This window comes from Netta rufina, assembly GCF_964035555.1.
Source record: "Netta rufina genome assembly, chromosome: 1".
In the NCBI taxonomy this organism is placed as follows: Eukaryota; Metazoa; Chordata; class Aves; order Anseriformes; family Anatidae; genus Netta; species Netta rufina.
In genome coordinates this window covers 142,545,849-142,571,576 of record NC_140123.1, presented here as the reverse complement: position 1 = coordinate 142,571,576, position 25,728 = coordinate 142,545,849, and the positions used below count along the sequence as shown (strand labels likewise).

General features: G+C 51.7%; 2 protein-coding genes across 3 annotated transcripts in view; one reads left to right on the top strand and one right to left on the bottom strand.

The window, feature by feature from the left end:
* WNT5B (Wnt family member 5B) overlaps window positions 1-25,728 on the top strand; it is a 69,220-nt gene that overhangs the window by 29,806 nt on the left and 13,686 nt on the right. For both annotated transcript variants that reach the window (XM_084305912.1, XM_084305911.1), the window contains exons 2-3: window positions 22,946-23,094; window positions 23,728-23,975. In XM_084305912.1, coding sequence (XP_084162038.1) covers window positions 23,015-23,094; window positions 23,728-23,975 — 328 coding nt within the window. In that variant the 5' untranslated portion in view covers window positions 22,946-23,014. The remainder of the gene's footprint in view (window positions 1-22,945; window positions 23,095-23,727; window positions 23,976-25,728) is intronic.
* On the bottom strand, window positions 1,374-4,882 carry FBXL14 (F-box and leucine rich repeat protein 14). The gene has a single exon (XM_084283242.1). The coding sequence runs from the start codon at window positions 4,858-4,860 to the stop codon at window positions 3,658-3,660; it is 1,203 nt and encodes a 400-aa protein (XP_084139368.1). The 5' UTR covers window positions 4,861-4,882; the 3' UTR covers window positions 1,374-3,657.

Sequence of the window (25,728 nt, the reverse complement as noted above, 5' to 3'; positions counted from 1 at the left end):
TCTGGTGGGGCGGCCGACCCACCTGGAGCAGCACCCGATGTGATGCGCCGGGGCGAGCGGGATAGCGCAGGGGGAACAAAGTGGCCTGCTCAGTGCTGGAAGTGCTTAAAATGCAAATGTACAGGAACTTCAGACCATCCCCCTCCCTCCTCGGCATAGAGGAAAGCAGCTTAAATACAGCCAGGCCTGGAGAGGAATGTTAAAAAGAGGGGAAGAATCACCCTCCTCCTTTCCATAGGGACCCTCACACGGCAAGATTCAGTATGCATGACTGAACAAGCAAGCAAGGACAGCTCCTCTTTTAACTTTCCTGAACAATGGCTCCAGCTTCTTCCACCATTTCGCATTCTGTCTACCCCAACTCCTCCTTTAAGAAAGGAAGGGGGCAGCGGGGGAGAGAAAGCCCTGCTGCAGGACTTAGAGGGAGAAAAGCTTTGTTTCGTGCCCTATAAACACCGCTTAAGCTCCATCTCAAACAACAATAAAAAACCCACATCGTGGAAGTCTAAAAGGGACCCTGTCAGGTTAAAAGTCATACATTAAAGAGAAAGATTATGGTATAGTACAAAGGATACCTTAGATATTTTTTTTTTCTCTGTTAACATCCCCACTTTACTTTCTCTTTACTTTCATCTTTGCTTGGGCAGTGGAAACCAACCGAGCCATTTCAGATTTCCCAGGTTCTGATGTGCTTGCGAGAGCACAGTTTTAGGTGATTGTCATAGCTGGGAAGCATTTTTATTTAATGGGTCTTCCACAGGGGATGGTGAGGGTAGGCCTCAATTTAGGTACAGAAAACCTCTGCCATCTTCCTGGAGCTTTAACGAATTAACAAACCCAGTCCTTCTGCTCCCCCTTCCAAACGTCAGGTTTCCCCTACCACGAAATATTTAATTTGCTTGACAGCAAACTTCAGCACTTGCAGCTTGCCTGACCTCAGACAGAGCAGCTGCCTCACACCGAGCAGTCCTACTCGGCTTCTCTCTAGATGCTGAACGCTCCTGCAGCCAGCGCTGGTCCTACCAAAACCCTTCCCTACAAACTTTTAATTATGATGTTACTCAACATCCTGCACAGGAGGGACCAGACTCTCCACTTCCTTTCCCTCAGCGGTCACTCCTTGAAGCGAGAGCAGCCCCAACCCCGCTGCACAGCACGCTTACCGAAACCCAGGCAGGTCGATACCTCTTCAAAAAGCACAGACAACACAGATACGGCGTGTTTTTTTTTCAAAAACATACTTCATATTTCCTCTTTTATTATATAAATATCAGTTTAACCTTTTACTGTAAGAATATAAAATGTTTTAAGAGGATCTTTGTTATTTTTATACAAATTCACAAACAGTACAATTAATCCATAGGGGTCTCTGGGTTTGCGTTAACTCCATGGTCTGGCCTGTTACTGTGGAGGATTTGAGATTTTGAACACACAAGAAAAAAAAAAAAGCCAAGATATTGTTCTTAAAAAAACAAAACAAAACAAAAAACAAAACAAAACAAAAACTTACTCTTCCTCTTTAAAATAATAATAATAATAAAAAAAAAAAATCTAAAGAACCAGCTCCATTTTATTGACAGAACAGAGATAAGACAGATGAACTTCAGTCTCCTCCCCTTCACATTACAGCCTCAGGGCCTGCAGGCCTGCTCTGCTCCTCTCTCCACTCACAAACAGGAAGCCTTACATAGTGACCTTTTGTAGGTGATTTGGGAGGGGAGGGGGAAATATTTGCATATATCTATATATATAAATTTTTTTTTTAAACCAACTTGCATTTTTACACATTTCTGTTAACAGTAGCCCAATCCTCAGCATGGATTCTCATGTTGCATGTTTGTGCTAGAAGAGTAACAAATGCAGAAGCACAGTTTGGGTCCCCGGTCCCCAGTGAAGAGGGACGGAGAGGCACAACCAGAATGTGAGGGTGGGACACAGCAGGGTAAGCTTAAAAGCAAACAACAAATAAAAAAAGGGGGGGGGGGCGGAAAAAGAAGAACAAACCCAAGGGGCGTTATTCCAGTCTAGGCACAAAAATGTTTCAGTCTCAAAATCTCTTTCCTGTAAGAATTCCAGGGTTTTTGAGGAGAAAAAAAAAAAAAAGTAACAAATTAAAACGAGGTAGCCAGACATCATATATATATTTATATATATAGAATATATTCAGCAGAAAAAAAATGTACTTAAAAATCCACAAGAACAGCAACTTCAAATGTCTTTAAAAATAAAACCATGTGAGAAAACGAATACTGTAAAGAGGAGAATGAATGAGGAAAAGTGGGATCAGTTACAGGATATAAGCAAGGGATAGATGGGAGAGTAAGAGGCTGTTTTTGTAGCAGTAATTTTTTTTATGCATTTCAAAATAAAAACAGGTCACAGTATCTCAAATGAAGCAGAAATGAAGCTGGAGATTCTTCCTTAAGCCCCCTGGGCCGAGGGCAGCTAGCCACCCCTTCCACCCGCTCGCCCCCAATCCAAAAAGAGGAATGGATATGTAGCTGGATATGTCTATCCCTGTTGCCAAGAAGAAGGAGGGGAGAAAGAGAGAGAGAATGATGAAAGGGAAGACGAGTCTCTCGGTAACTCTCAGTGTCCCCCAGTAGATGGGAAGGTCTAAGAGACCGGGGTCTGTGTCCAGTCCCTACAGAAACAGGCGTAGGAGGAAATGGCATCTTCATCTCCAGTATAGAGAGATGGGAGAAAAAACAGAGTGCCTAGGCTTCTCCCTTCACCATAGTGCAGGATGACATGGAAACAGACTGACAAAAGGAGAGGTTGTAGCTATCCCTGTTCTCAGTGCAGTGGAGAACTGGAGTAGTGGGAAACTGTATCCACCCACAGCAGAGAATAACATGGAACTGAGAGATTGAAAACAGACCAAAAAATAAAAATAAAAATCAATGTACCTAGGGAGCAGTATTTCTGTCACAATTCCCAGTTGATAGGGGAGGGGCAAGCGCAGAGGTGGAATGGTTGTTTGTTTTTTTTTGGGGGGGGGGGGGGGGGGATTTTAGCTTTTTTTTTTTTTTTCCTTTTTTAAAAAAACAAAAGCTGTGTCTGTGCCCAGTGCAGGATGACTGGGTGGCCAGGTACTTTAGTGTAGCTAGGAAGCCTTTTCTGCTATTGTTTGTTCCCATCTCCATTCCCACTCTCCTTGACATAAACCAAAAATAAGCTACTCTTAATACATGGCAGAACAAGGGTCTCGATCTTTATCCATCCTTAGTGCACGAGGGGATGGAAGCAGGGAGTGGGGATAAAGAGGGGTGTCTCTAGCCCCAGTGCATAAGTGTGGGCTTCTACCTCTTCTGTAGGAGAGGATGCTGGGGGGTGGGTGTGGGGGAGCTCCGTTTCCCCACTGTGGAGCTGGAGGCACGACCTGGAAAAAGGAGAGGTGCTCTCTCTCTTTCCTCCTGCCCCCCCCCTTCCTCCTCCTCCAGAGCAAGGGTTGTTAGGCAGCAGAGAAGAAGGGTCAAGGATATATACTCTTTCTCCGTGTTCCTCCCTCCAGTGCCAGGGTGCGTGGGTAGCATGGCTCTGTGCGTGCCCCTCTCTCTCTTTCTCTCCTCCGTTGCAGCAGTCAGTCAGTCAGTCAGTCTGTCTGTCCGTGAGTCCCTCCAGAGGAGACGGAGGTCTCGGGGCACCCCCCTCCTCTCACCTGACCTTCTCGCTCTCAGTCATTTCCCAAAGTCCCAGGTTGAGCACCTTGAGGCAGGGCAGCTGGGTGATGCGCTCCAAGCCCCGCTTGGTGATGCGGGTGCAGCCGTAGAGATCGATGCCCGTGAGCTGGCTGAGGTGTTCGGCGATGAGCTCCAGGCCCTTGTCGGTGATGCGGACGCACTGGCCGATGTTGAGGGTGCGGAGCCCGTGCATCTGCCGCACCATGCGGTTGATGCCCTCGTCGCTGATGTGGCAGGAGCAGAGGGAGAGGGAGCGCAGGCCGTCCAGGCCCTGTGCGATGTAGGCCAGGCTCTGGTCCCCCACCTTGTCGCAGAAGGAGACGTCGAGGCCGGACAGCCGCAGGCTGCCCATGGCCAGGTGCATGATGCCCGTGTCGCTGATGTTGTCGCAGGAGCGCAGGTTGAGGCTGCGCAGGCTGCTCATGTGCGACAGGTGCAGCAGCCCCGCGTCCGAGATGCCGCCGCAGAAGCTGAGGTTGAGCTGGCGCAGGCGGCCCAGCCCGCGGGCCAGGTGCTTGAGCGAGAGGTCGCTGAGCTTCTGGCAGTCCTGCAGCGTGAGCTGCTCCAGGCCCAGGCAGCCCTCGGCCGCGCTGCGCGTCATGCCCGCCAGGTGCCCGATGCCCACGTCGGAGAGGTGCCGGCAGGAGCGCAGGTTGAGGCTCTTGAGGCGCTGCAGCCCCCAGGCGATGAGCAGCAGCCCGGTGTTGGTGATGTTGCTGCAGCCGCCCAGCTCCAGCACCTCCAGCCCCTTCAGGTACTGGGCGATGCGGCCCAGGCTGCTGTCCGTGATCTGCTTGCACAGGCTGAGGTTGAGCGAGCGCAGGGAGCTGATCTCCGCCACGAAGGCGTGGCCCAGCCCGTTGTCGGTGAGGTTGTAGCAGCCGCTCAGGTTCAGGCTCTCGATGTCGGCCATGCCCTGGATCACGTAGCTCAGGCTGCGCCGCAGCGACAGGATCTGCACCCGCCGGATGCCCCGCGCCGCCAGGCTGGGGAAGAGCGACGGGTTGGCGCGGCGCAGGTGCAGCTTGGCCTCCACGCCCCGCCACACCGAGCGGTGGTAGGCGGCGTCCCGCCAGGCCGTGCACACCTGCGCCGCGCGGCCCTTGTCGCGCACCTCCAGGTAGCCGAAGATCATGGCCAGCAGCTCGGGGAACAGGCACGAGATGTGCGTTTCCATCGCCCGCACGGCCCGCACGGCCGCCCCCGCCGGCGCCGCGCTCCGCCGCCGGGCCCGGCCCGCTTCCGCTCGGGGCCCGCCCGCCTTCCGCTGCGCCGCTCTCCTCCTCCTCCTCCTCCTCCTCCTCCTCCTCCTCGCCGCCGCCGCCCTCACATCGCCGGCCCGGGCGGCGCGGCCCGGCCCGCGGGAGACGCTGCTGCGCGGCGCGGCCCGGCCCTGCGCCCGCCTCTACCGCCGCGCCGCGCTGCTACCGCTGCTACTGCGAGCACTGCTGCTACTGCTGCCGCTGCTACCGCTGCTGCTGCTGCTGCTGCCGCCGCGCTGCTGCTGCTGCTGCTGCTGCTGCTGCTGCCGCCTTGCCGCGCCGTGCCGCATCGTGCCGCCTCCCGGCGGGCGGCCCCCCGCGCTCCGTCCCCGGCGCCGGCCGCCGAGCCCCGCCGCCTCCCTTTGTCTCCGCGCCGCCGCCGCCGCCGCTCACAGCCCGCGGCCCCGGGCCGCCCGCATCCCGCGGAGGAGGCGGCGAGGCGGGGAGAGGAGGAGGAGGAGGAGGAGGAGGAGGGAGGGCAGGAGGCAGGCAGGGAGGGAGGCAGCGGCACGGCCACGGCCCCGCCCCGCCGCTCCGGTACCGGCTCCGCCGCTCCGGGCCCGGCCCCGCCGCCTGCTCCGCTGCGCCGCTCGCTGCTGGGCCCCGGCGCCGCGCTCCGGCCGGGAGGGAGGGAGCGGGAGGAGGAGGAGGAGGAGGAGGAGGAGCCGGCGCTCCCCGCGCCCCTTGCGCAATGGTACGGCCCGGAACACTCCGAGCCGTCGCCTCGGCAACAGCGCGGCCCGGCCGCTGCTCCCCCCCCTCCCCGCTTTTAACCCTCGCGGCGCCGCCCGGCGCACAAAATGGAGGCGCCCCCCCCTCCCCTCACAGGGGTGTGTGGCTGTGGGGGGCTCGGGGGGTGTGTGAGGGGCTCCGAGGGAATGGGGGAGCTCGAGGGAGTGGCTGCCGGGTGGCGGTGTCCTGCGGCTGAGGGGCTCGCAGCGGTGTCAGGGGGAAGCGCCTGGGGCTGTGGGCTCCGGTGGTGGCAGCCCCCGGTGCCCCGGGCACCTGTAAAAGCCGTGCCAGGTGCTGCTGCACGCCGGGGAGGGCTCTGCAGGACGGTGTTAGGAGGAGCGGGGCTGTGCCGAAGAGCTTCCGTGCCAAAGGGCTGTAAAGGAAAAAAAAAAATAAAAATAAAGTTTGTATTTGTTCAACACAGCAGGTCGCATCTTTAGTAGTGTTTGGATTGCCACAATGCTCAGGTCAGCCTAGTTACCAACACGCTTTCTCTAGCTCAACACGTCAGGCTCTTTGACTAACCTGAAGGAACACGCGCCTCATCTAAGTGTCTGCCACAGGAACACCTGCGGCTGCGTCTCCACACAGATTCCACATCAGTAGGCTCTTGTTGACCACCCGGAGGTTAACTGCTTTGTTTTCGTTCTGCCTTCTTTCCTCTCTGCTTTAAGTTGGAGGCCACAAGAGCTGAAGGACAGCTAGGCCGTGATCCGGCAGCACGATCCCCGCGCGTACAAGCATCGCCGCTGACATTAGGCTGTGGTTTGGCAGCGCACGCAGTCCAGCGGCAGTGCTCCGAGTGTTGGCTCAAAGACACTCCGGCCGCACGATGCGAAGTGCTGACCTGGTGCTCATTCACTCTGCCTGCTCGAGTCAGCTCGCAAAGTTTTTGACAGGTTAACATTTTACTAGCAGACTTTATGCCGGATCAGGTATCGCCGTACGCAGCTCCAGCCAGATCAGGTATCGTCTGCACCCCTGCAGCTGGCATAAAGCCAGCGCAAAATTGGCGCTGGCTCCATATCGTGTGCTCTGGCTCGTTCAGCAGAAGTGTGATCATGTGCCTTGGCCTGATCCCGATCAAATTTGTGCTCCTGGGTGATCCAGCGAAGTGTAGGTCTGGTTTTAATGATCACAGAGACACGGCTCCACACAGACACTGCACCAGGTATCGCCTGATAGGAATTTATCTTCGTGGTGTTATTTATGTATTTTTGCGCTGTCAAGGGTGGTGGTTAACCACCGGGTTAGCGTGAAGATGATTAGGTGAGTATTGCTGAGCAGCAGGACTATAAATCTCAAACATTGCAATCAAAAGGGAAAATTTAGGTGAAGTGAGGAGCAGGCGAAAGGAGCGCATGTTCTGTGGCTCACGGGCTGCGTGGGGCTGACACGGGGAGAGTCGTTCAGCTGAAGACAGGGATCGCTTACAAGAAGGATGAGTCCCATGGAGATCAGGCAACACGTGAAAAGAAAGCAGCACAAAGGTGGTGTTGGTATCTCTCGGTGATTGGTGCATTACTCATAACTGGCAAAGCTACAAGCAAGTTATACAAGTCATTCCGAGAGAGTGCTAATGAAGTCTTTTACCGTATTATCCCGAATTTGGTTGCAGAACCTTACCATGGAAGTCACGCTGTATTTCCCATCTCTTAACCTTTTACTTTGAAACCACATTTGGGGGAAGCGGGGAAGGGCATACTGTAAGGCACGAAAGTTAACACAAAAGACTTTTTTCTTTATATCTGACCGTGCTGTGTCTTTAAGCGCCTGTTGTGTGTAACCAGCAAGGGTCAGAAAGAGATGATGCATTTTTTGGAGACCCTGAAGTTCCCTTTCTCACATGGTATATTTCAAGTGCCTGTGCCTCCTTGTGAGTAGTTAAGATTTACGTGTTAAATGGAATTGCCCTGGAATTTGGATTCCTAATCCTAATCTACATTTTCTTTTTGTGGAGAGTAAAGACAGAAAATATTCTTCTAGTAGACTTTTGTTTGCTTTCTCTAAGTGACAGATGTTTGGAAATAGAGGCATAGAAAGAAAAGTAAAAGTACATGAAAAGGAGCAATTTATCACATGGCTGTTCGGTTGGTTTTGCGTTTCCAGGAGTAAAGAAATAAGTGCCATGTTTATCATGATCTCATGGTACAAATAGGAGGTGGTAATCACCATGTGATAAACTGCATTTTATTAAAAATCTCTGCCTGCCTCATACGCGCTCTGACAGCTAATCTGTCCCGCTGGAACCATGTCTGACATTCCAGCCCCTTGAGCAGCTCCCAACAGCCGCTTTCTCTTTTTGAAAGCACTTGCCAGATAAATGTTTCATTCTTTTTTTCCCCAATTACACCGGTGTTCAGTGGAGGCTGGACAGTTTTCCTTGGCGTTGGTTCAGGAGGATCTGCATAACTCGCTTGTGGCTTCAGCGACTGGGAGCAATCGGTACCGATAAAGCTGCACCATCGCCTGTCCCGTATCTCTGATTGCATGGTTGGGAATAACGACCACCAGGTCTTTCTGCAGTTCCCATCTCAGTGTCTCTCTGCTTGTTTCTTTTGCTTCTCAGTTTGCAAGATGGCTTTTTTTTTTTTTTTTTTTTTTTTTTCTTTTTCTGTTCTGCACCTAGCTCAAATTGATCATTTAAGAGGCAACAAATACATATTCCTTCTGTCTCCTTTTTCTTCTGCCACCCTGTTCCACATGCTTTGTGCATTTTTACAACTTCATCCACAGAATGGAAAACTTGTGAACTTATTCACAGGAATCTCTTGGCATTTGGCTTTTCCTTACCAATCAGTGGTGGCCACTGGGATTGCAGGAGAGAAATGACACAAAACTGCTTAAACGGTAAGGCCTGGGGTCTGCTAGCCTTTCTCCAGGGCTAGCAGGTAGGAGCCCCAAGGTGATCCAAGGCAGGTAGGAGCCCTGAGGTGTCCTTTATTCATGCCAGAGGCTTTGGAGACCTAGGCTGTCATTTAAAACGGCAGTGCTTTACTTCCCACCCTTGAAAAAAAACAAGGCATGGATGGCCTCAGCCTCTATCGTTTTGTTGCAGAAGTTGCAGGCTTGTGCTGTTTGGGGTGTAGCCTGATAAAATCCGTTAGCTAATTTCCTGTGACTGGCAGGCGCTGGGTTTTTCAGTCTTTTTGTCCAGCCCACCGCTACATTACTTCTCAGTTTGAAGTGTTTCTCCACAGCCCAAGCTGCAGTGGGGAAATTTCTCCTTTCCAAAAAAATTGTAACTGGCTTAACAAGCAGTTCAGCTGACGCTGGTTTGGGACCGGTTCAAGTTCTAATGTCACCGGTTCGCTGTCAAACATCCAGGTGGCTGCAGTTGTTGGAAATCAACTTCACAAGTTGGTTTCCAAAACTTCGTCAGATTTGAAGTGTGTCCACAAAACTCAGCTAAGCCTGGGACAGCCCGGTGTCTGAAACTGGGTTAAAGCTGGTCTAGTGGATCTGCTTAAGAGGTAACTTGGGAAATGGCTTTGTTACAAGGATAAGATCAAACCCATCCTTGTGCACTGCTGATAGCTAAGCCACGATACTCTGGCTCAGCAAAATGAGGGTGCCAGCAACCTGTGGCAGAACATGCTGCCGTCAGGGTTACACGCCGAGTCAGGCTGGGTGCTGCTACAGAGCTTTTCTGCGCTTAGCAGTGTCAGACGAGTAGGTGGGGTGACTTAGAGGCTCCTTTCCTTCCTTGAACGTGAAGCAAAACCGATCCCCTGGAACTCTTCTGTGATATAACCAGTAATTATGTGACAAAGATCTCTATTAAGGCTTGCACATTTAAATGTAGGCAGAACAAGTGCAACGTGCACATTTATATATATACGTATATTCCTGTACTCATACGCACGTTTATAAATCAGGACGGAGCTGTTAGTGAATGGATTCCCTTTGGGATAAAGAAAATGTAACTAGTTAAGGGGTTATGCAGAACTTGTAGCTTTAGGATCTGCTTGCATTGCAGGGCTTTTTCATGAAGCTTGGGTCATAATGAAGCTTTCCTTAAAAATAATTTTAAAACAATGTTTTTACTGTACAATTATCGTGTCTCTGATATGGTGAGGTGCTGCTACATTACTCTGCACTTTAGGATTACACGGTTTCTCCTGCACAGGGTAATTCTGCTCTGCCATGTATTTTCTGGTGTCACGGATGGTGTTGCCAAAATACAGCGTGCTGTGAATATGTGGTTAGGTGCCAGGGCAAAATTCAGAGTTGTCTTAGTGCAAACAGCAGCTCTGACTTTGAGCCTGTGGAATTAGCTGTTTTTTAATTTAGGTTTTGATTTTACTTGTCAGCCAGTAGCCGACAGGAATATAACTATGCTCATCTGGGGAGGAATGCTCAGAGGATGTAAAGCATGGTATTTCTGGGTTCTACTCCCAGTTTTTCATTAAAGTATAAATTAAAGGATTGCTTGAAGAAGCAAAATAATTATGGTCCAGGCAGTTGCACTCGAATGCCATGTACCTGTCGTGCACGCCTCATCTGCCCTTGTGCGCCAGGACTGCCTGGTGGCTGGGGGAAGCCACGCATGTCACACCCTATGTAGCTGCTACGCACCTTGGTACACGGTGGTTAAATCATCAAAGAGAAAGTGCTCTGGCAGGGCAGGATGTCAGATCTCAAACCTCAACACTTCCAGTTCCTTGCACTAGCTGCTGTTGCAAGTGCTGGGCTTTGCCGTTCCTGTATTAGCAGTACCAAAGACGATCAAGATGGCAGAAAGTATCCGATGTGATCGTTATTATTAAAAGCAGGGGCAGAAAAACAAAGAGGCCTTTCAGGTAGTACTTGCTTTCGTAAGCCATTCCTGGGGATTGAACTCTGAGACCTCTACAACTGGAGCTAAGCCGGCAGCCCCTGCAGCCACAGCACAGACGTGCACGTCCGATGTACTGCGCAGTACCTGCTACAGCAGTGCGCTTCCCAAGCCTCCCCCTGGCAGCCCTTCTGTCCAAAATCCAGCAGATAAGGCACAGAAACGCTCGGGGTGCTGGCAGAGATGGGAGAAAAGTGGGTGCAACCCAACAGGTCCACACACAGCCAGGGTAGAGGTAGCAGCACTAGCCAGCTCGTAAGCAAGGGTTATGTGGCCATCAGGGGGGCTGGGAGCTGGTTCCCCCCACCAAAAGCTCCAAGGAAGAGAAGGCATCGATACCTGGGCTGGTCCCTCTCCAGGGGCACCTGGGAGCAAGGTCCAGGGCAGGGTAATGTATGTTCTTAGATGTAACCTCACAAGAAGGTAAGCTCGGCCCGGGGAAGGTACTGTTGTAGCTGTACGGTTCTTAAAACACGATATTTCTGTACCCAGGGATTACTGCAGTGTTGGTTTTAACTGTTAACTCCTCCCTCTCTGGACTGCGGCCACCAGCACATTTGCAGGTAGTAAATAGCCTTCTAAAATTGGCAGTTCACTAGAATTGGACAAGGTTATGTCACCTGCCCTACAAGCATTGGCTCCGAAGTAAGGTTTGGGAGGAAAACTGAAAAATAGGGTAGTAGTGTTTTGGAAAAATGCAGTGAAAATCAGAGTCGCAATTTCAGCCCCGCATAGAACAGAAGCTGCAGGTGGGAGTTACAAAATGCAATTTCACATGGAGTGCAGGAGAAAGGTGCAAAATAATGTTTTATACAGAACGAAGGATTCGTAGTAGTCCTGGCCAAAGGAAAGTTACTTTAATATCACGTTCCTAGAAGTAACAGTGCAGAAACCATCGGTGCTAAATTTGCCTGATTTTCTGAAAGTCTTTTTTTACATTTTTTTTCTTGCAACCCCAGTAGATACATAGAGAAGTGGTAGCAATAGGAGGTGCCTTTCAGAACCTGCATTTACTCCTGGGTACATGCAGACACTCTAAAACCTCACTCAAGCCGCCAGAATTACCAAAACACGTTATCTAGCAGTGCATGACAAAAAATCTTGGAAATTGTCTCTGAAAAAGCATGGAGGTGAAATTAAGGGGAGACATGAGCATGTCGCGGGGAGCGAATGGAGTTCATGGTGTTGGAGGTGGAAAATCAGTGGGTAAAACAGTCTGTTATTTTTTACCTGCTCTCCCAACTTGTTTCTGTACCGTTCAGAAAAACACCAGAATCCTTGGCCTACCATATATTTCTTTATTAATTAACCTTCTATGTAGTCAGACTCTGTCATATACAATGAGAACACAATTTTCCTTAATCCAGATGGTTCCCCATTAAAACAAACAAACAAACCAACAAACGTGTGTGCACAGGAGAACACAAGTTAGAAATACTGCTTTTAGTCCTTTTTTTTTTTTTTTTTTCCCAGCGTACAAGCGGACTGAATTATGTGGAAAAGCAGCTTACTTTCCACTATTTCACCCCTGAGATCTACTATTTTCCTAGTCTTGTTGGTGTTGTTGTTCCATGCTTTTTGCCAGCAGACCCAGGCTGTATTCTTTACGTTCCTCTTGGAACAGGGAATCTTTTCGTCTGAAGATTATTCCTTAATGCCCCGAAGCAGGAAACATAAACAACAAAAAATCTTTAGATATATTGAAACCTGTGAAAATATTTATAGAATGGCGATGGTTGCCAGGACGTGGGAAGCGGCAGGTAACTAAATAATACTCCTTTGCATATCCACAGTGCCTTTCGTTTGGCAGGCTCAGAGCTCTATGTAAGCGCTTAATACCTTGAGTTTCGTCCTGTTCCTGGCTGCTCTGAGCCGGTTTTAGCCCCGTTGCATCTGCGGCGAAACGGAGGCCCCGAAGGTATCTCCACGTGGATGGGAGGTGCGTCCCTGCTTGCTTGGGTGCCGGGTGCTTGGGCTCGCGCTGCCTGGCGTTGAGTGCCCAGAATTACAGGCAAGAGATCAGGTTTTGGAAATCCAGGCCCCAGCTTCGTGTGCTGAGCTCCTCGTGGGACTGGGGCTCCAGCCCAGATCTGCTGGCTGCCGACCCAGCGCCGAGCTGCAGGGCTGGTCCTTTGCTGGGTTTCAGTGGATCCTAGAGAGTGCTGGCATTTTAGCAAGTCAGCTGGCAGCCTCGCCGTGTTTTGTTTCGAATGGTTCACATTCTTCCATCTAATTCCCACACTGAAAATTTCCAGCTTCCTATTTTCCCCTAGCTGTCCCAGCAAGACGTATTGAATATGCAGATGTGATGGCACACACTCACACACGTGCTTTTCCTGAAGCAACCCCTCAAAGTTTGTTCTGCATGTTTGTTTTACTCCAGTTCCTCTAATCCCCAAAGTGACATTAAACAGATTTTTTTGTTTAACCTTTGTATGAAATGCTCGCTCTCCCTTTATTTGCAAGGATATGCGGGTTTAGTTACGTTTTGTTCTATTCCCTTGTGCGTGGAGGAGACCCTGCGTAAATGAAAACATATTATAATTGCTATGCACCGCACACAAATTTCTCTTCAAACTTCTCCCATGCATGCTTTCTCTTGAACATATTTATGAATGTGCACATCGCTATATTTTCAGGCACATTCACATGCTAAATAACTCTGCTTTCGCTGTATAAGTGTTCAGCAGTGTAAGTGCTGCTCACCCAAAGCCATTGAAACGCATTTCAAAGGCTGGGAGCTCTTTGGAGAAGCAGGGCTGGTGGCAGAGGAGCTGGGGATGCTGGTAGCCCATCTGATAGTGATGAATCTCCCCGTACAAACACGGCGCTGGGCTTGACCGAAGAACTACACCCTGTCAGCACGAGCGAAGTGAAGACAATCAGAAAGCTGGCTTCTGCTGGAAGTGAGGAAGTTATTTTGCTGCAACAGCATAAATCCTTAATAGGATTTCTTGCTTTCCCTGCAATATAGAGACTCAGGCAATTCCTTCTCTCCTCCTACACCCTGCCCACCACAGGGGTGGGTGCGTATGTCCTCATTCACCAGCTTTCTGTGCCCCACGCCTGCCAGCGAGCATACAAGACAGCACCCACATCACACCACCCTCCTGTGCAAGGCAGCGTGCTGTCCTCACCCGCAGGACAAGCAGCCCTTACCTTCCCTGAAAATGCCCTGTTTTTTTGCAGAACGCACTGCAAGGACGTCGTATTTGTCCAACAAAAGCAAGATTGCATTCCTGATGAAAGCCGTTCCACCTACAGTACTGTGAATGTCCTTTTGTGTGGTGGGATAAAAGAGGTGGTTTTAGTTTTCTCTGTTTGAGTGGCAATTGGAAGACCTAAACCCACTTAATTTCACCCATTGGGTGCATGCTTTCCTTTTAGCTTGAAGGGTGGAGCAAGCACATTTCTTTCTTTGGAAAAAGCTGTCACCTGTAGACTGTTCTCTTGCATATGGAAAGTTCTGCCTGGGGTGTCTCTGTGAATATGGAGTTAATGATAACTGTGCTTACACAGTGTCGCTGAAGGATCTTTACAGGTATTAGAGCCTGTAGTGGATCACAGCATCCACAGGCAGTATCACGATAGTGGTCTGAAATAAATCTACCTTTCCTTGGTCAATAATGAGACCTCATTTCGGATTTGCAGTTAGTTAGAATTAAAATGGGGTGGCTGAGCAGGTCAGCAGCAGAGCTGGGAGGACAAGGTCCCGACCTGTCCCCGTGCTGTAGGCACCAGACTCAGGGGCTGATCCCCACCTCTCCAGCCCAGCCGAGCTCCAGACAGAGCCACCACGTCGAGGGCTGCTTGTGCCAAAGCATGGGCTCTGTACGTGCTCCCGGCTGGAAATGCTGCTGCTTTCCAGTTCAGTGCCGCACATTAGGCGGTCACAAGCACCATTAGTGTACGGGTGTGATGCAGCCTCGGCGTGACCGGGAGGGGAAGCAGGCTGTCCCCATGGGACCCGACCTGATGGCCATAAGAGAGGACTAGATGCTCATAGATGCTCAGCGCAGCCTAGGGTCAAATTCCCCGGGGTACATCCTGCACGGCACTTTCTGAGTAGATGCGGTGTGAGATAAGCACCCGCGTTTTCCAGAGGATTTAACCCTTGGAGTTTTTATTCTGGTGGTTTATGGCATTTTTTTGTGTGTGTCAAAAGCAGGAAAGGGAAGGCTCAGTTTTCCACAGGCACTTCTGAAATCGGATTCCTCATTTTGAAGCTGAGCTCCTGGGAGGATAAAGCCCCCAGCAGTGGAGCACAGGATGTGCGAAGGGTAGCGCTGTGCTCAGAAACACTCGGGATGGGTGGAGAGCCAGCCTGGTGGCAACTCGTGCTGGCTTCTTTGTTGATACAAAGCAAGGTTTTGCTTTTGATAGCCCTGCTGGGCTGGCAGAGCTGTGGGAGGAGAAGACCGGTTCTGCTCTAGTGTCTGTACCAGCAGTGAAAACGTCACAGTGCAGTTCATGCTGAGGAGAGAAACAGAAAGAAAAAAAAACACATAGCTTTTTTTGGAAAGCTTTTGGATAGCTTTGGCAGTTAAAGTATCTATATAATATGCTTTGAAAACTGAGTCAAATTCAAAGTCATTGAAAAGGAATAAATTCGAGTAAAGTGCACCAGTGGTTTGGGTTACTTTTTCAGTTCTGTTCTCTTTCTTGCTCGGGAAAGGATTTACAAAGCAGCAAACGCTAGTTGCTACACTGGAAACCTCCTCTGTTCCAAGAAGGTGATTTTACAGCAGTGTCTTCCAATTGAATACTTTGTTACTATCTTTTTTTTTTTTTTTTAAGATTTATATTTAATTACTTTTATTGTTGTTGTTTACTACCATATTCTTGCACGTCAGGCCTTGGACTGATTCCCCAATGGCTTTGGTAGCAATATTGGGCTAAGTAGCTCCCATCCGAGATGCTGGTGCTCACCCTCTCTGCTGTGCCCTTTCCAAAGGCACTCGGTTGTGCCTCATCCTCATCACAGCCTCATCACAGCTGCATGCTGTGAAATTGGTCAGGGATTGGAGCCACAATCCCAGAGCCTCCAAGGCATAGAGCTGTCCTTGCAGTGCCGGCGTGGCTCCATGCGAGTTCACATCGGGCAACAGTGGCACTGTCTCAGTTCAGACCCCCAGCCACACATTCCTGCCCCGCTCTGCCAACCAGCCAAGGCAATTATATTAAGTAAAACCTGGTCTTTTCTTTCCGTAAGTTCAGTTCTGAACCTTTTTAATGCCCTGCCTTTGCTCACTGTGGGGCAGATGTAAATCAGTACCGGTACAGGAACAGGGGCAGGCAGACGGGAGCCTGGGACTAGTGCCGATGTAGATCTGCGTATATCACTGCAGAGCTGCTTCTATCTGCTTATGCCATCTCCTTGCAAGAGCAGTGTCCTGCGGCACAGGGCTGGGATGAACTCCCGGAGGTGGGAGAGAGGTATTTATTGCCCCGGTAATGCCGCCAGCAGGACCATATTGTCAGGCTGCAGCCTCAGTCTTGGCGTACTGAGCTTGAAGGGACGAGCTGGCACACGAACAAATGGGTGTGAGCTGACCGTGAGTGCATTCAGGCTGGAAATTGGAGAAGGAGTCACAGCTTTTTCACATGGCAAGATTGCAGACAGCGACCCCGCATAAAACAAGCAGCTTTCAGGATGCTCAAAAAGTTTGCGTTATGGGATCATATATTGTGTTCCCCAAAAGAGGCACAGCCCCTTTTTCCTAATATCAACTTAAAGTGGGAAAAAAAAAAGAAAAAGTAGTGATTTATCTGAACAGTTTAATTAAATCAGTGCAGATCTTACTTTTGAAGGCTTTGCTTTTGGTTTAAAGGGTAACTAACCTACACAACGCTGATGTACTGGTACAACTTTCAGATTAAGTTTGCATGAAGGCACATTTTGTTGAGCGTTTATATCTGCAAACTCTTTAAGAAGGTAATGATATTAAAATAGCATTTTAGAAATAATCTTAAGTACACTTTTTTTTTCTGCAGTTAGAATCATACACATGTGACTGGTGCTAAAATAAGGGTGAGATATAAAACAATCTTTTCCATACAAATGCATATGCAGCCTAGTCTATTTCTGAGACAGTTTGAGCAGGTTTAGCTTAAATCTGTTGCATCCAGAATTAACAAGACATTCCTACCCTGGATGGAAACATCATGTAAAGAAGATAGATACGTTCTGAAATTGGTTAAATCGGTGTAATCTTCTGATATAGATAGTGCTTTATATATAGTTTCAGCATTTTCTGCCTTTTTTTTAATACTCAAGCTTAATAAGCATGCTTGGAAAATGTTTTTTTTCTTTGTTTTGGAAACAGCGATAACTATGTAGATGATTCAGTTCACTGGGACATTATTCCCAAAATGTTTTGTTTATTACTTGTGGCTTTGAATGCACTGCACTTGAGCAGGAACAATGTTTAATTGAGGGCAGAAGTATCTGGTGGTCTGAGAAATGGAAAAAAAAAAGTATATTTTAATGTTGCCCCTGATTCAGCAGAAGGGGTAGGTGTGTGCTCACCTCTAAGCGCCTGGTTTAAAGCTTTGCTGAATGGAGATAAGTCAGCACCAGGCAGACTGGTTTGAACCTCTTAGCCAGCCCTTCCCGTACCTCTTTTGCCCCTCATATAAGCTAAGGGAAAAAATAGTTTCTGCTAGTGCTGTGGGGTCTAATGTGTGGTGCTTGGCAGTTCTAGAGTGGAGGAAGAGCCGATCATTAATGTTATTCTCATTAGACTGGACTTTGTAAGAACGTCTTTGAAGATGAATAGGAAGGAGAGAGAAATTAAATCTGATTAGAATTTATTCCATGGCTTACTGTTTCCTTTGGAAAGGCGTGTATCGAGCTTTGCTGGTAATGATTTAATAAAAGGAGCTGACAGGAGGCTGTTGATCCAAGTCGGATGGATCCGGTCCCTCTGACCTATGTTGAGGTCCAGGGCTGAGCAGTAACTGTGTTTCCCCCTGGCCTTTCACTCCCAGGCAGCTAAGAACCACAGCAGCAGCAGCTGATCTGTGTTTTAAATTCTCAACTGCCTTTGCCAGTTAATGTAATTATTCCAGAGCGTGGGACACGCTGAAAGGGAAAATACACTCGGAGCAAAAATGAGGTCCAGACCTGTGGGATGCAGAGACGTAGATCCTTTTGGGTGGGACTGGGGGAGCCACACAGCGCCTTGGGGAGGATGAAGGGTGCTCTGTGCTTCACAAGGTCAGGGTGAGGAGGGAAACGCTTAAAGTCACCCAGCTGTTGCCTTCCCCTGGCCTGTTCTGAAACCTCTGCAGAGAGGTGGCTTTGACTTGTCTTGCCATTCACTGCGAAGTTGCTCTTGTGCTGTTGGAGAACTTTGTCCTGTTGTCCTGCCTGACTTTCAAGGAGGACCAACATACCTGTTTGTAGGCACCATAAGCTGAGCCCTGGCCTCCTGGGTCTGCTCCGAGGAGCCTGGGGAGCTCTGAAGGAGAAATTATTTGGGTGAATTAAGGAGCTGAGAAGGGGTGTCTATCTGGCAAGTAGACCGTGACATTGCGTGCATGGTAAATAAGCCACGGAACAGCCATCAGATAATACTTACTCCTTTATTTAAATACATGCATTTGTAAGATTATGGCTACGTGTAGTGGAGCTTGTCTAATTTCATACAGGCTTGTCCGTGTAAATAAATGACAGTAGGAAGGTTTTGGTTTGACATCAAAGGCTATTTGATGCAGCCCTATACACTCCGGGATTCTGAAAGTTGTGGGAACAAAAAGGGCAAAATTTGGGCCAAACCCAGTCTCAGCCATGAGGCATTGCAGCTGAGTGAAGCTGATCTTGCCTCAGCACAGGCAGCTGCTGCGGGTGCTCCATAGGTCGCAGCTGAGTCTCCTGCACCTTCCTGTGGACCACCGGGTGCAGGTCTCCAGCAGCCAGGCTGGCTTAATGAGAAGCTGTTTTTACATCTTCTGGTTTCAAATGGTAGAAAGATTTAACACCTGGCCTCTTTTGTTGTTTTTGATACTTCTGCTTTTCTTGCTGCCTTCCTCCCTTCTTGCTCTCCTTGGCCCGTCCCTTCAGGGACGGCTGTCACCGGGGTTGTGAGCCTGGCAGGTATATCTTGGCATTTGTGCCCTACACGGCGCGGTGACCCTCAGACCAAATGTCATTGGCCCGGGGAGGCATGGAAAAATGAAAGAGCAAGGTAGCGGTGAAAGGAAATCTGGATCTGTCAGCAGGGGTGACAGGTGATGAGATGCAGAAGAAGGTAGCACATGAGCACGTCAGAAGATAAAACCGAGCTCGTAAGTACCGAAAGAAACAAGCGGGGCATAGACAGGAATAATCTGCCCTTCCAGCGGAGACAGACGGTGTGCAACAAGTCAATGTCAAGACAAAGAGGCAGGCCTGAAGGACTGATGTGCTGGGGTGCTTTGAGGAGGTTTTATCACACCATCTGTAATGCCCCAGCTGGGCCTGGGCCTGGGCCTGCAGAGGTGACTCTAGCTGCTGGTTTAAGTAATAATTGTGATACAAATGAAGTAGCACGTTTAGGTCAGCAAATGTGGGAAAAATCAGCATGGTGGCACAGTGCTAAGGGTCAGCAGCAGGGGAGCAGAACAGATCCCAGACAAGCGTGGGGAGGGGGATAAAAGATGGTGTGGGCTCCTGGGTGAAAGCTGCAATTTAGCTGCAAGGGATTTCTTAAAAAAAAATAAAATCTACACTCCCTCTAGAACTGGTTGAGCTGAATGGGCAGGTGTGTGACTTTAATGAGATTCCTGAAGTCTTAGTAAGACCTGTGGTTAAAACCAAGCCTGGCTGCCAGAACCAGACATGTGGCAGGGCAGTGCGGTGCATCTCTTGGTGCTGTCAACGCCTGAGTCCCCGGCGCAGAAACAGAGGGCAGGGACTGACACATGTAAACCCTCCTTCCTGGGAATGGTTCCCTACGCATCTCTACTGGCTCCTCAAGTAGACGAGACTCTACTTAAGTGAATATTTTTCCCATCTTGAGTAAGTGCCTTATGTCAGCCTAGAGGGAGAGAGCAGTGAATGTTTCTGGATGCACTGGATGTTGCAAGGCATGAGAAACAGGCATTGAACCACAGTCAAGTTGCAAAAATAAACAGGAACTTGAAAGAGGCTCTTGATCATAACAGGAAGAATGCATGTCCAGTTCTCCCCAGTCTGGGAGAAACTGGGCCAGATGCAGAAATGGCGAGCATTTACGTTGCATGGAAAGAGACGTGCATTTTCCTTCAGCTCTCCATATGGCACTCAGTAAAGGTCTGTGTGGCACTTGGGGACATCCCAAACTTAAAAAAAAACACTAAGTATAGCACAAGGAGTTTGCGTGAATAACTCTCCGTTTCCAATTTATCGGGGCTGTCTTCCAGGGTTCAACTTTTTCACAGTCTGCCAAATCTTTGGGAATGATCTCATGGACGCGACCTCCCATTCTTTCCTGGAGCCTTGCAGCTTCGCTCGGGCGCACGCGGCACGAACCGCGTTGGGAAAGTGGCGGTCGTTCTCCAGCCGCGTCAGCGTGACTTTCAAAACTCGACGCGCCAGCTTCACACATGGCTGTCGCCTCTGAAAATTGAACAAACAGGGACACTAATTTTAGGCAGCACGGGAGACGGTTGCCTAGGGCAGCAGGGGCTTGAATGCAGCAGGGTGCCAAGGCTTTGCTGAGGTGCAGGCTTGTTGGTACTGCTGCTTGCTCTGAGGGGGGGGATCGTCAGACCTTCACCCCGAGGGCTGAGGTTCATGTCCCCTCTGCAGGTGACAGCTCCATGCTTGATGATCCTCAGTGCTCTGGGTGCGAGCATCAGACACAGAGTGGGTTTGCCACCACCTTTGGGTGTGCCAGCCCCTCCCAAAGGGGTGGGGTGAGGCCTCTTCCAGCAGAAGCAATAGCAGCCAGTGGTTTTGGAGTCACAGCCTCCTTCCCCCGAACTCCCGAGTCCTGCTGGCCCTCCCAGCACCCCAGGCAGTCGTGGAGGATCACCCACCTCTCCTGCCTGGCACCTCGCTGGCCCTCTTCATCTCAGCCCCCCAGCACCCTCCTGCCCCTCAGCCCTCTTCTTTGCCAAATTTCGCTGATGTCTCCCACCCAGCCTTGCTTTGGCAAACACCTTTGCCAAAGCTGTTAGAATCAGCCCTGCGTTGGGGCTTGAAAAGTAACTCAGGCCTTGTATTTATAAAACCGAAATCTCATTTTAAAGACTTGCAGGGCGGGTAGAAACAGAAAGCAGCGAGGTAGGGGGATCAATGGCATTCTTCAGACCGCCGGCCGAATACTTCGCAGCTTTTGGTTTTGGTTTGGAAGCTGCTGGCTGAGGCAAAATGCCTGCAACAACACCTCACCTGCTATTACCACTTTATCTGGAGTCATAAACACGGTCAGTGAAGAAATTATTTCCAGGACCTTGAAGACGACTCACTTCCGTAACCCACAGCCACTCTCGCCAGCGGCAGACTCGAGCAGGAATTCAGTTTCAGACATTTTCCACTGAAGCATCTCCTTCAGTTGCCGCCTTTGACAGGATATTAGCTTGGCTGGATAAGTGATCTTATCCCGTACAGCAATTTTTGTGTCTCATGTTTCAAGATAAGACGGAAACATGCTTTGCTTGTGCTTGTTGGTGGTCAGGGCACTGCTAGTAGTATTCGCAGCGCTTTGCTGTTGTTAATCATCAGCTGCCTTCGAATATTAATAACTGAGATATTTATTTAGTGCCGTGTGTTTCTAGACCAGGCTCCACGTGAGCATCTCACGGGCTTTACTGAAGGGTTTCCAGTCCCACGACGCCCCAGTGCTGTGGGCTGACCATGGCAGCTGGTGGTACATCCACGTTGTGCTCCGTGAGGATCGGGAAGCACATGGGCAGGTGCCATGTGGCATTCCTGCCCGGCACGGACACGGGACGCCTCGCTGCTCCTCGCTCCTTTCTCAGTACCCATGAGGAGACGTGGTGAGGGCGAAGCTCGGAGGTACACCTCTCCCGTCGTGTCTTTTATTTACATCGTGCATCTTGTGTCTGTGCGTGAGACAGCGAGGGCTTTGTCTCTGTATTTTGTTTTGTTTTTTGCCCTAATCCTCCCTTCTGGCTGTGTTGAAATGGAAAGGTGGCACGCGCTCTTCTCCGCCAGCGAAAAGATTTTCTGTATCCGAGGCTGGCTTGGAAATTCTTTAGGTGACATCACGCCGTGTCTGTGCAGACTCATTGTTTGTCATGGAAAAGCCATTCATCCATACACAACTTCCTTCCTCCCCAGACTCCCAGAGATAAACTTTCCATTCTGCCTGTTCCCTATAGAAACAGACCCCAAACACGTATGCCTGGCTACGCACACAGACACCTCGCCATCCCTCCGCCACGCTGGGGGCTGTGGGAGGAGGGAGAGGGAGGCTACCCAAGACGTGAATAAAGTCACCCTGTTTTCCTCGGCCGTGGATCCTGCTGTGCCCGAGCGGCAAAGCTCCCCTCCCGCGGAGGCAGCGGGTCACACAAGGCTTTTTTTGTCCCGCGGCTCATTCTGGCGCCGGCGGCCGCACATCTGCCTGCCAGGTGAGGCGGCCACCAGCTGCAGGTACAGCACATCTGGACGGGGCAGGCAGCAGCGGGTTGTGCTGCGAACAAACGCCGCGATTCCACCGTGGCGGGCGCGAGGAATTCGATAGAAAATATACTTGGGCAGCCCGAGCTGCCGAGCCTGGTGATTCACGTCTCGGGCAGTGTTGATGGGGAGAAATGAAAGAAAGGGCTGGGCGCTGCTCGCGGCTCTCAGGCCACGCAGGAGGGGACCCCCGGGGACCCCCGCATCCAGCTGGGGTCACCACGGTGGAGGGGAGGCTGCCTGGGGATGGCGTGGGTGCAGCCGTGTCCCTCGAGGTCCCCAGTGGGATGAGCGGAGAGGGGAGTAGGGGCGAGAGGAGCCTTTGAAGCCTTCCTCTCTCCCACCTCCCCTTGTCCCTAAGGCCATCAGGCGGAGCTGCCGGCCCCCGGCCCCTCACCCTGCCCGGGGGGCGCAGGGCTGGGGGTGCCGTGTGTGTGTCTGTGTGTAGGGGGGCGACATTTCCGAGCCGCCCCCTGCATTACAAAGGCGGCGGGGCCGCTTTGATGCTCCCCGACGGCTCCTCGCACACCTGCCGCCGAGGGGCACCGGCGGGGAGGGGGGGAGGGAGAGGGGGGGGCACATCAAAGCCGGCCACCACCCCCATCCCAAAATCCAAAAATCCCCCCCAAAACCCCACACATCTCCCCCCCTTGAGCGGCCCCGGCTCCTCGGGGGCTGCCGTCGGGGGGGCGCGGCCGGGGGAGGGGGCGGCGGGGCGGGCCGGGGGGCGGCCGCCGGCGGCAGGGGGCCGTGCTCGCCGCGCCCCCGCCGCACGCAGGCCCCGCTGCAGGGCTTCTCCTCGGCTCCTCTCCCTCCGCAGGGCGCCCCGTCCCGGCGGCAGGCTCCGCGGGGGCTGCCCCAGAGCCGCCGGAGCCCCCCGCAGCCCACCATGACGGGGCCGAGGCTGGCGCTCGCCGCCGCGCTCCTCTGCAGCTGCACCTCGCCGGTGGCCGACGCCAGCTCCTGGTGGTGAGTTTTTTTGGGGGGGCAGCCCCAAAATGGTTTTGTCCCCAGGTTGGGGGGCCGGGGGTGGGAGTTGTCCCAGGGAGGGGGGCTTGGTGGGGAAGTTGGCTGCTGGCTCCGTCCCGGGTTGCTCTCGCTGCTGCTCGCTTCTTGCGAGGTCCCCCCCCTCCCTCTCCAGCCCCTTCCCTGGGTTTTGGGGAGGTGGGACGTGGCCCCTCTCCCGCAGGAGTTTCAAGGGGGGCTTTGTGCGGGGCTCTGGGCGAGGCGTAAGGAGAGGCTGGGTAAGGTTTCCGAGCCGCTGCCAAAAAGCAGCCGCGGAGCCCCTTCCCCGAACCAGCGGGAACCTCCCTGGGCTGGAGGCATCGCCCATCGGCGGTCCCGCACGAAGCGGCAGCCCGCTTTCCCCTCCTGCGGAGAAAAGAGCCAAGCTTTCCCTCTTGCTCCCCTTCCCCATCCCGGCTGGTTCAATTCGGGTTTGGAAGGAGCCCGTGCTTCCCTCCTGAGCAAGGCTCGTGCCTGGCAGAGCACGGAGGGAGGCAGCTGACAGCCGAAACGCGGCCGGCCTTTGGGAGCAAGGCTGGGGAAAGGTGCTGGGGCCTCCCCCGGCAGCCCCCGTTGGACGCCCTTCTCTCCTCGCAGGTCTTTGGCCATGAACCCCATCCAGAGGCCCGAGATGTACATCATCGGCGCCCAGCCCGTCTGCAGCCAGCTGCCGGGGCTCTCCCCCGGGCAGCGCAAGCTGTGCCAGCTCTACCAGGAGCACATGGTGTTCATCGGCGAGGGGGCCCGCAGCGCCATCAAGGAGTGCCAGTACCAGTTTCGGCAGCGCAGGTGGAACTGCAGCACGGTGGACAACACCTCCGTCTTCGGGCGGGTCATGAAGATAGGTAGGAGCGCCCCGCGTGGGACCCACGGCGGTGGGGGCACGCTGGGTGTCCCCCTGCAGCTTTCTCCCTTCCTTTGAATGTGCGTTTGGGAGCCAAGCCCCGTTAGCACTGCTCCTAAAGCTCCCTTTAAGGAGCTTTTCCATGCCCTGGTGCTGCCCGCACCTGAGCGGAGGCAGCAGCACACCTGAGCCGCAGCTGGGGCAGGGGGCATCTCCCCTGGGGGGGCCGTGGGGAGGTGAGGACGAGGGGGCTGCTTTTGTTCCCTGTGCTTGCTGAGAGGTAGGGAGGGAAGAAGCTGGAGCCAGGAACAATGGACCCACGTTATCGTCCCCAGCATCTGGAGTGCCCTTGGACGGGGAATGCAGCCCTGAGATGTGGGAAATATGGACTCCCCGGCTTGGGATCTCCCCCTCCTCCCTTTTCTGCTGTTTTCTGTGTAAACCGAAGGGATTTTTATAATTCCTGCCCTGCTGGCCGAAAGAGGCGCATTGACAGGCCATTGCTGCACTTGAATTGAGGTGTGACCTAGCTGCATTGTCCCGGCTCCTTTTGAAATGCAATCATCTGATGGCAAGAAACTGAGAAATCCGGGCTCGGTTTGATGTGTCCGACAGCCAGGACAATAAAGAAAAGGTGTTAAAACAGCCGCTTACACACACACGCACACGCACCAGCCTTTGTGTGAGGGGGTTTTGTTTCCCACCCACAAAGCTCTCAATGAAGAATCCAGGGCCAGCACTATTCCTCACTTGTAAAGTCGGGGAAAACACTTAATAGGGGATGGAAAAAAAGACCTCCTGCGGCCCCAGCTGCCCCCAGCGTTGCTTGCACCTTTTTGGCCTCACTCTCAAAAAGCAGCACGGGGAGCAGAACACCCGGAGATGCATCTTTAATGCCTCTGGGGCATCGGGGCAATAGGGCACTGGGGCAACCGAGTCCTGTGATCACTTCCATTCGCTCCTGAAGTGATGTGGCATCATCCTGGAGAATTTCAGGGGCTTTCCTGCACGTGCTGCTCTGTCTCTCAGAATCCCTAATCCAGCCCGTTGGAGCCGTTCAATTCCTCCCCTCCTGCCCATCTGTCCAGCTCACACCCCAACAAATCCCTGCCTCTCTGGGATGCTCCCCTGGGAAGTGCTGTTTCCTGACACATACTTTCAGCTGCTGACACACATCCAAGGCATCTGCGCATCCTTGATCTCTTGCTGCCTGATACCAAGGGTGGTGGCCAGATGAGGCTCTGTGCAATCCCAGGCTGTTAGAACTCGTGCTTCAGGGCACAAACACTGAAATTTCAGCCACCAGAGGAAAAGGACAGCAAATACCCCTCCATCTCTCCCTTCTGGCGTCCCTCCTTCCCATATAATTTAACATCCCAAAAAACAGGGCACAGTTCAGATTCCCAAAGAGATCCTATTGACCCCACAAGGATGCATGAAAAGAGCAAACCTCATCCTCTTCTTCAGTACCTTCCTGCAGCCCCAGCTAGGTCCGATGGATAAGTTCAAACCTGAGAAACAGAAAGAGAAAAAAAAAAAAAAAAAAAAAAGGAAGTAAGTGTGATCTGAAGGGAAAATAAAGATCAGAGCTGGAGGATGAAAAGCAGTCAGGAAGGATCAGCGGGTGTATGAGAAGAAGAGAAGAGCATGGATATTAGAAGACAGATGATAGTTCCTTTTTAAAATGGATTTGATGCCATTAGCTTAAATTGAGATTCGGGGTTTGATGAGGAAGGAGGCGTTGTGGTTATGTG